General features: G+C 43.3%; 1 protein-coding gene across 2 annotated transcripts; it reads left to right on the top strand.

Moving 5' to 3' along the window:
* Nucleotides 1–561: 561 nt before the first annotated feature.
* Nucleotides 562–6,154, top strand: LOC129695179 (glutamic acid-rich protein-like). 2 transcript variants are annotated; one of them, XM_055631952.1, is made up of 3 exons: nucleotides 562–733; nucleotides 773–976; nucleotides 5,676–6,154. In XM_055631952.1, the coding sequence occupies exons 1-3, from the start codon at nucleotides 647–649 to the stop codon at nucleotides 5,802–5,804; spliced, it is 420 nt and encodes a 139-aa protein (XP_055487927.1). In that variant the 5' UTR covers nucleotides 562–646; the 3' UTR covers nucleotides 5,805–6,154. The 2 variants fall into 2 exon arrangements, with proteins under 2 accessions (XP_055487927.1, XP_055487926.1); XM_055631951.1 differs by having other exon boundaries at nucleotides 562–976.
* The last annotated feature ends 3,643 nt before the right edge of the window (nucleotides 6,155–9,797 follow it).

Here is a 9,797-nt window from a genome sequence, read left to right on the forward strand (position 1 = left end):
CTGCGGATCCAATCTGTGGCCGGAAGCAAGAAGGCGGGAGCAAGATGGCGGAACAAGATGGCGGAGTCAGGTTGCTAAAATGAGGCCTAAAATCACCCATGAAACCAACGATCCTGTAGCAGAGTTATAGGATCTTTGCATGAAACCGTCCATGAGCGGACCTCACGTTTGCGTGTGAGTAACCCATCTTGCTCTGCTATAGGATCTTTGACCTTGACGACGCCGTCAGATGTCGTGACGCTGGAGGAGAGGCAGACGTCGTGACGTTGGGGAGGGGCAGACGTCGTGACGTTCGGGAGAGGGGCAGACGTCGTGATGCTGGAGAGGGGCAGATGACGTGGCGCTAAAGCGGGCAGACGTCGTGACGCTACAGAGGGGCAGATGACGTGACGCTACAGAGGGGCAGACGTCGTGACGTTGGGGAGAGGGCAAGACGTCGTGATGCTGGAGAGGGGCAGACGTCGTGATGCTGGAGAGGGGCAGACGTCGTGACGCTACAGAGGGGCAGACGTCGTGACGTTGGGGAGAGGGCAAGACGTCGTGATGCTGTAGAGGGGCAGACGTCGTGACGCTACAGCGGGCAGAGAGCGCGCAGACAGACGAGGGTGAGCAAAGATCTTAGAGCTTTGAGGGTGAGCGTCGCAAAATGGTCCCAAGAAGATGGAAGGTGCTGCTCGGGAGCGAGGCCCAACCTGAGGAGGGCCTGGAGATTAAGGTGAAGGAGGAGGCCCAGGTGTTTGAGATCAAGGTGGAGGAGGAGGTCCAGGCCCAGGCCCAGGAGGTTGTAGTCAAGGAGGAGGAGGAGGAGGAGGAGGAGGAGGAGGAGGAGGAGGCCCAGGAGTTTGAGATCAAGGAGTTTGAGATCAAGGTGGTGGAGGCCCAGGAGATTGTAGTCAAGGTGGAGGTGGAGGAGGCCCAGGCCCAGGCCGCGGAGATTGAGGTCCAGATGGAGGACGAGGAGGGGCAGGAGATTGAGGTAAGTAAGTTTTATTTATATAGGGTGATTTCACGAAAGGTCACTGGAGCGTAGATCCGCACCCACGTGGCCGAAAATTTATAGTGGAGTACATGCGATACTTCCGGTACATGTTAGTGAATGGGAAAACACGCACTTTCACACCCGTTAAAAACATCGAAAACGGCCAGTTTTTGAGCTGCAATTTACTGTGCCAGTCGGGGTGACCGTGAGGCACAGCTACCTAAATTTACAGTCCAAAAAAAAGATAGAAACTAAGGTAAATTCAAGAGGGAGCTGAAGGTGCAAAACCAGCGGAAGTGCTCAGCGGACATTTGTCGTGGAGATTTAAAGATCCAAAATATCAGGAATTATCGCGTTTGCTCGCTGCATTTCATCAAAAGTAAGGCATTATTGACTTTTTTATCTTTATTCATTTGTTACATGAAAAGTTTTAAAAGTGAAAAATCCGTCAGTAAAATTGCAAAATCGCCCATGGTTCTCGGGTGGGTTTTAACATGCAAAATGAAAACGCTTCTTTCTGAAGCTACATTTACCATTTAAATAATCGTAAACTATCAATGCGTTTTGAAATCAATTTTACTCAGATGCAAGCTAAGGAATGGGATAATTGTCAACTGTTAGTTGGACAAAATTAGGACATTTTATTATTTGCCAAAATCAGGATTGTTGACATCATTCCATGCTGCAGGCTTGCCTGTTATTAGATGATATATAAATAAATAAATAAATAAATAAGTAGTTTGGGTGATTGTGCAGGCTTTAAACAAGAAACATTGAGAAATATATTTTGGCAAATAATAAAATGTCCTGATTTTGCCCATAACTTTTTTAAAAAGCAAGTCAAGTTTATTCGTCACATACACATACGAGATGTGCAGTGAAATGAAAAGTGGCGATGCTCGCGGACTTTGTGTAAAAAGACAAACAAACGAACTGAATGAAATTGTCAGTTATTATAGATTGAGGCATTCTGAAACATAAAACATCTTACTTGGATGACAATTAGTTAGTTACCTAATTGTAGCTAATTACAAAATTGATCGTTGTGACGGAAATAGTAATAAACACCCAGACTGCCTTGAAAATTCAGAAATGTGATATTCTCAAGATCAGAACTTTAATATTATTGTATTATATGCTGTAACAGATAGGTAAATAAATTATAATTTCTAGCACCAGCAGTAGCACCACCTGCGGCCTTGAGTATAGAATGCTATTTTATTGTGGGGACCGGGGGTCAAATGAGATGGAGGAACTTAGTGAAATCCAAGTTAGCCGGGAAGTGGTGTTAGGTAAATTAAATAGATTAAAGGCCGATAAATCCCCAAGGCCAGATAGGCTGCATCCCAGAGTACTTAAGGAAGTAGCCCCAAAAATAGTGGATGCATTAGTGATGATTTTTCAAAACTCTTTAGATTCTGGAGTTGTTCCTGAGGATTGGAGGGTAGCTAATGTCACCCCACTTTTTAAAAAGGGAGGGAGAGAGAAAACGGGGAATTACAGACCAGTGGATGTGTTATATCTGGACTTTCAGAAGGCTTTCGACAAGGTCCCACATAAGAGAGTAGTATACAAACTTAAAGCACACGGTATTGGGGGTTCAGTATTGATGTGGATAGAGAACTAGCTGGCAGACAGGAAGCAAAGAGTAGGAGTAAACTGGTCCTTTTCACAATGGCAGGCAGTGACTAGTGGGGTACCGCAAGGCTCAGTGCTGGGACCCCAGCTATTTACAATATATATTAATGATGTGGATGAGGGAATTGAATGCAACATCTCCAAGTTTGCGGATGACACGAAGCTGGGGGGTAGTGTTAGCTGTGAGGAGGATGCTAGGAGGCTGCAAGGTGACTTGGAAAGGCTGGGTGAATGGGCAAATGCATGGCAGATGCAGTATAATGTGGATAAATGTGAGGTTATCCACTTTGGTGGCAAAAACAGAAAAGTAGACTATTATCTGAATGGTGGCCGATTAGGAAAGGGGGAGATGCAACGAGACCTGGGTGTCATGGTACACCAGTCAATAAAAGTAAGCAGGTACACAAAAATGCTGGAGAAACTCATCGGGTGCAGCAGCATCTATGGAGCGAAGGAAATAGGCAACGTTTCGAGCCGAAACCCTTCTTCAGGCATGTAGGTGCAGCAGGCAGCGAAGAAGGCGAATGGTATGTTAGCATTCATAGCAAAAGAATTTGAGTATAGGAGCAGGGAGGTTCTACTGCAGTTGTACAGGGTCTTGGTGAGACCACACCTGGAGTATTGCGTACAGTTTTGGTCTCCTAATCTGAGGAAAGGCATTCTTGACATAGAGGGAGTACAGAGAAGGTTCACCAGACTGATTCCTGGGATGTCAGGACTTTCATATAAAGAAAGACTGGATAGACTCGGTTTGTACTCGCTAGAATTTAGAAGATTGAGGGGGGACCTTATAGAAACTTACAAAATTCTTAAGGGGTTGGACAGACTAGATGCAGGAAGATTGTTTCCGTTGTTGGGGAAGTCCAGAACAAGGGGTCACAGTTTAAGGATAAGGGGGAAATCTTTTACGGACCGAGATGAGGAAAACATTTTTCACACAGAGAGTGGTGAATCTGTGGAATTCTCTGCCACAGAAGGCCAGTTCGTTGGCTATATTTAAGAGGGAGCTAGATGTGGCCCTTGTGGCTAAAGAGATCAGGGGGTATGGAGAGAAGGCAGGCACCGGATACTGAGTTGGATGATCAGCCATGATCATACTGAATGGCGGTGCAGGCTCGAAGGGCCGAATGGCCTACTCCTGCACCTATTTTCTATGTTTCTATGTCTCCTGCCAGCCCTCCTCCTCCTTGACCTCAATCACCCTCAGATGGCAGACTGCAGGAGGGGGGCGCCATTGTGTATGGCTGCTCTACCTACAGTCCGTCCTTACACCCTTTTCTTAATTTTTAGTGTGTTTAAAATTTTTTGTGGAGATCTTCTAATTCTTTTATGTGGGGTGGGGGGGGAATGGGGAAATTGTATTTCTCAGTCCCTACCTGATCAGAGATGCATCTTTCCTCCGAGCCGCATCTTCGCTCCCTCCTCGCGGCGTACCACCTGGCCTGGTTTCCTGTCGGGACCGGCCAGAGCTTCAGCAGCGGCGCAGCGCTGAAGCACAATCGCGGAGTGGGCGATGTCTTACCGAGGATCGTCGTGTGGTAAGCTCCGGAGTGCTGAGGCCGCCGACTCCAACATCGCGGAGCTGTGGTTACGGAGATGTCAGCATCGCGGGGACTGGGATCTTTTGCCGAGGTCGCCAGTGTGAATCTCCGCCCAGCGCGGCCTGTGGACTTCGGGAGCTGCGGTCTCCGGGAGGAAGCGGCTGATTCAGAACTCCAATACCGCTGAGAGTGTTCTCTCCGACGCCGGAGTGCCATCCAACGCAACTGAAACATCGGGCCTCCGCTGTGGTGACTGTGGGGGCCTCAAATAGGTCCTGACCATGGGTGAGCACCACCAACCCACCCCAACCCGGACTAAGGTACTCAAGGCCACAGGTGGTGCTGGTGCTGACCCAGGCCCAGGCTATGCACGGGGGACACTGCTGCCTCAAATGTGATGAAGAAGGTGAGGAGATGCGTTACACCACCGTATGACTTTATCAGGGAACAAGAGGGGGAGCTGGTAAATTGGTATCGGGCAAACCCTGAGCCACAATCCGATCTCTGTATCATAATCCACAAACATTTATTCTCAACATAATCAAATTCATTATTTTTTGCACAATCATGTCATAAGAACATCTAAATTATCTACATTTTGTGGTATTGTCTATCTATGATCAATATTTTCATACTAAAAGGCCTGTCCCATTTTCACGACCTTTTTTACTCGTGGACAATTTTCATTATATTGAAAAAACGCCCCCACCTACTTGATGCCTACGACTAGCATCACGACCTGCTACGACCTACCTACAACCTCCTGGATTAGGTCGTGAAAGTGGGACAGGCCCTTAAATACCTGACTAAAAACTTCCACAGTACATAGTTTTTAGTCAGATTTTTAGCATGAAAATATTGATCATGGATAGACAATTACACAAAATATAGATCATTTAGATGTTTTTATGACATGATTGCGCAAAAAATAATGATTTTGATTATCTTGAGAGTGGATGTTTGTGGATTTTGAACACTTGTCTGTGTGAAACGGCCCTTGCCTGCTGCAGTGTTATAAACCAATAGAGTAAAATTCATAGGAATTAAACATTCAATTCCTTCGATTTGGCATGGAAATTCATGACAAAGTGTGATTTTAAAATCACGTTATATTGTGAATTCTTGTGTGAATGGGATCAATCAATCAATCAATCAACCTTTATTGTCATCTTGCAAGCAACAGTTGTACAGTGCAAAATAAAAAGACGTTTCCCAGGGAATACCGGAGCATCGCACATGAAATTTAAAACATTTCACACATAATAACACTAAAAACAATCCAGTCCCTGATGTTTTTATGTGATGATCCCAGTTTGTTATTTGGATACTTTGGCTATTTAAAAAATATTTTTAGCAATTTCTTAAGGATTGGATAAATGTTTAGATCTAGTAATTGAATTTTGATGAATTTAATTGATTTGATGACTGATGAATATGAGTTTTTTGTTGGGTGTTTACGATACGATACGATAATACTTTATTGTCAGAGCTAATCTGAAATTTGTTTTGCATCATAGAATCTTCGCAAAAATGACAAGAGGGGTGAGAGAGGACAGGCATCAACACATCAAGACAGCCTCCCAAAACACCCATATTCAACAAGACATTACAATAACAGAAGACCCGTCAGAGTACGTATGATCTGAGATTAAGCGCCGTGTTTAGTTCAAGGATTGACTGGTGCATAAAAGAGCCCCTCATTCCAACTTTATTACATTTTGGAACCCTATATCTCCGGTTTGATGGTAACAAATTGTACTCACTATTCAGAACGTGGTTGGTGTCAGAGCAAATGTTATTGGCAAACCTTAGTATGCTTTTAAGGTAGGATGATAGATACAATTGTTGTAGTGGGTGACCTACAATCTTTGAGCAAATTTATATTTGTTGGAGCAGTTTTGATTGAGAAGTAGCAGACAGACTCTTGTACCATGTAGTGTTACAATACTGCAAAACACTCATTATCACGACAGTAAAAAAACTAATAAAAGGATTTGTTTACAGATTCTCCGAATGATCTAGGTCGGCGACAGTTCAAAGCAGATTCTTTGTTTGGTCTTAAATCTGATCAATGTGGTTATGCCATTTGTCAATTAGATGAGACCACACAGAGAGTGGTGAATTTCTCTGCCGAGACTTATTTAAGAGGGAGTTAGATTAGCCCCATTGGAATCTGATCAATGTGGTTATGCCATGATAACTGATAGTCAATCGTTACCCCCAAGTATTTAGTGGAGACACCTGCTTGATTTTATTCGTTATTGGTAGCAGGTGAAACTTTATTAGAGTCGGATGGTGAGCCAAATACAATCTCTTCTGTTTTCTTTGTGTTAATCTCAAGGGCATTATTTTCAGTCCACTCGACCAGTTTATTCACGCCGGGTTGGTGCAGCCCAGGGTTGTCTGAGTTAGATCAGATTCAGATTCAACTTTAATTGTCATTGTCAGTGTACAGTACAGAGACGACAAAATGCAGTTAGCATCTCCCTGGAAGAGCGACATAGAATATGATTTCAATAAATAAATCTATTACATGTATACAGACATAGTGTTTTTACTGTGGGAGGAGTGTCCTGGAGGGGAGGGGGTGATTGGCAGTCACCGAGGTACATTGTTGAGTAGAGTGACAACCGCAGGGAAGAAGCTGTTCCTGAACCTGCTGGTCCGGCAATGGAGAGACCTGTAGCGAGTTACTCAACAGAGATACTAACACCTATGAGAGAGAAGCGAGTGTCACCAAACTTCTGAATTCTCTGGGGTGGAACCCTCTCCAAGACACACGTGAAGCTCACCGTTTGACCTGTTTTTACAAAATGTTAAATGGTCAGCTCGACATAGATCACAAGACCTACGCAAACCAATTAGGAGCAGACGAGGGCATTCGATCCAATTTGTGATCCCAGCTACAAAGACAGATGTGTACAGCAATTCGTTCTTTCCCCGCACAATTAAAGCATGGAATAATCTCCACCCAACTATAGTTACCCAACCAGATGCAACTACATTTAAAGTAGCACTGTCTTCCCAATAACCCTTTCTGGCTTAATCCCTCCCTTCACCACGTCCAGTTTAAATTCCAGTTGGAATATTTTGAAGGACCAAGTAACCAAGAACCAAGATAATAGAACTGTATCATCTGAGTACTTTAGAATATATATAATTCAGGATATCTGTACGACAATCATCAGTGTAAAAGGTAAACAGCATCGCTGAACTGGTACAACCCTGGGGTGCCCCGACGTTGGTTCTGATGGCAAATGAAAGGGTTTCTTTCACCTTTTCTATCTGTACTCTGTTAGTGAGAAAGGAAGCATACCAGTGAATCAGATAGGGATTTAGTTTCTGCTGGACCATTTTTGACACCAAAATGTCTGATTGAATTGTATTGAAAGCTGACGAAAAATCTAGAAAGAGGGCTCTTGCAAAGGTGTTGCGTTTGTCTAAGTGTTTAGAGATAATATGAACTAAGCACCTTCTGTGCCACAGCCCTGCTTGTAGGCAAATTGATATGGGTCAAGTTTATTTTTGTACCGATCAAATGTCGGAGCAAAATTATTTTGAGATAGAAACATAGACATAGAAACATAGAAAATAGGTGCAGTAGTAGGCCATTCGGCCCTTCGAGCCTGCACCGCCATTCAATATGATCATGGCTGATCATCCAACTCGGTATCCTGTACCTGCCTTCTCTCCATACCCCCTGATCCCTTTATAATAACAGCTGTGGATAATGTCCCTTTAGCCACAAGGGCCACATCTAAATCCCTCTTAAATATAGCCAATGAACTGTGGCCTCAACTACCTTCTGTGGCAGAGAATTCCAGAAATTCACCACTCCCTGTGTGAAAAATGTTTTTTCTCACCTCCTCGGTCCTAAAAGATTTCCCCTTTATCCTTAAACTGTGACCCCTTGTTCTGGACTTCCCCAACATCGGGAACAATCTTACTGCATCTAGCCTATCCAACCCCTTAAGAATTTTGTAAGTTTCTATAAGATCCCCCCTCAATCTTCTAAATTCTAGCGAGTACAAACCGAGTCTATCCAGTCTTTCTTCATATGAAAGTCCTGACATCCCAGGAATCAGTCTAGTGAACCTTCTCTGTACTCCCTCTACAGGGTGATTGCACGAAAGGTCACTGGCTTCTGTAGCCTCTACTGACCTATGTCTTCACGCACGGAGCCGCAAAATCCAACTGGAGGACATGCGTCACTTCCGGTCCATGTTATTAATGCTAGAAATGCGTACTTTCAAACCTGTTAAAAACCGCTAAAACGGTTAATTTTTGCGCTGTAAATAACTGTGCAAGTCGGGGTGACCGTGAGACACAGCTATCCTACTTTAGAGTTCCAAAGATTAAGAAAAATGAAGGTAAAGAGAAGAGAGAGCTGAAGGGACAACAACTGCGGAAGTGGTTTGGCGGGAATTGGCGGTGCTCACTGCATTTATCAAAAGTAAGATAGAAAATATTCGGGAATTATAAAAAGGGTTTGCTCACTGCATTTCATCAAAAAGGAAACGCTTCTGAAGGCATTATTGATGTTTAAGCTTGGGGATAATTGTCAGCTGTTAATTGGACATAGTCAACTTCAGCAAATTTTACACTTTTATCTAATAAAATGTCCTGAAAACCACCCACTTTTCACATTTGTTATTATAAAAAAGTTTTAAAAGTGAAAAATCCATCAATAAAATTGCAAAATCGCCCATGTTTCTCAGGTGGGTTTTAACATGCAAAAAGGAAACGCTTCTGAAGCTACATTTGCCATTTTTTATAAACGTAAAAACCATAAATGCGTTTGAAATACATTTTACTCCAGATCAAAGCTGAGGAACATTGATAATTGTCTGCCAGCTGTTAAATGGACATAGCTCAACTTCAGCAAATTTACACAACATCTTTGAAAGGATGCCTTAAATAAGTAGTTTGGGGGTGATTGGCAGATTTTAAACAAGAAACTTGAGATATATGTTTTGGAAACTAATAAAATGTCCTTGTAGCTTTAAACACCCACTCCATTAAAAAGGCTTGTCAATGTGCTGTTAAGTGGATGGAAGTGCAAGAAAGCTGAAAGCAAAGTTGCTGCAGAAGTGCTCCAACACAAAGAAGGCACCCCATGAATCAACTCTAACTGAAAGGTAAGACTTGCACCAAATTTATGAAAATCTATCTGTATGGACTTGAATTAATTTAATTGCACCACGTTATAATGTGAATAAATGCATTCATTCATTCCTTATTCACTCATGCCTCATTCCAATCACGCATTTGCATTCAGGCTAGCACACAAAAATGGACTGAAATTGCCTCCTAAGACTATATGTTTCCATAACGCAGTCAATTTGTTGTTCTGTCAGAAATGCCATGTAGTGGAGTAATAAGCAGCAGGTTAATTGCTAATTCGGAGCTGCCTGCAAAAAAGGCTGAAAATGTGCTGCTAAGTGGACCGAAGTGCAAGAAAGCCTCGAAAGTAAAGTGAAGCAGCGGTTCCATTACACAAGAAGGCCGAAAAGCATTAACTCGGGCCTGAAAGGTAAGGCTGTCTAAGGTGGAAAAAGTCTGTATGGACCTTTAATCAAAGTTGCTGCTGCCGAAGTGCTCATGGGTGAATAAACCCAATGAGGGATTATCAGATCATT

The sequence above is a fragment of the Leucoraja erinacea genome, unplaced genomic scaffold, assembly GCF_028641065.1.
Source record: "Leucoraja erinacea ecotype New England unplaced genomic scaffold, Leri_hhj_1 Leri_977S, whole genome shotgun sequence".
NCBI lineage: Eukaryota > Metazoa > Chordata > Chondrichthyes > Rajiformes > Rajidae > Leucoraja > Leucoraja erinaceus.

Bases quoted from the DNA above. Each gene is read 5' to 3' on its own strand.
- LOC129695179 (XM_055631951.1), top strand. From the start codon at position 647: ATGGTCCCAAGAAGATGGAAGGTGCTGCTCGGGAGCGAGGCCCAACCT. The intron at 977-5,675 runs GTAAGTAAGTTT...TTTGCATCATAG, and splicing joins AGGAGGGGCAGGAGATTGAG to AATCTTCGCAAAAATGACAA.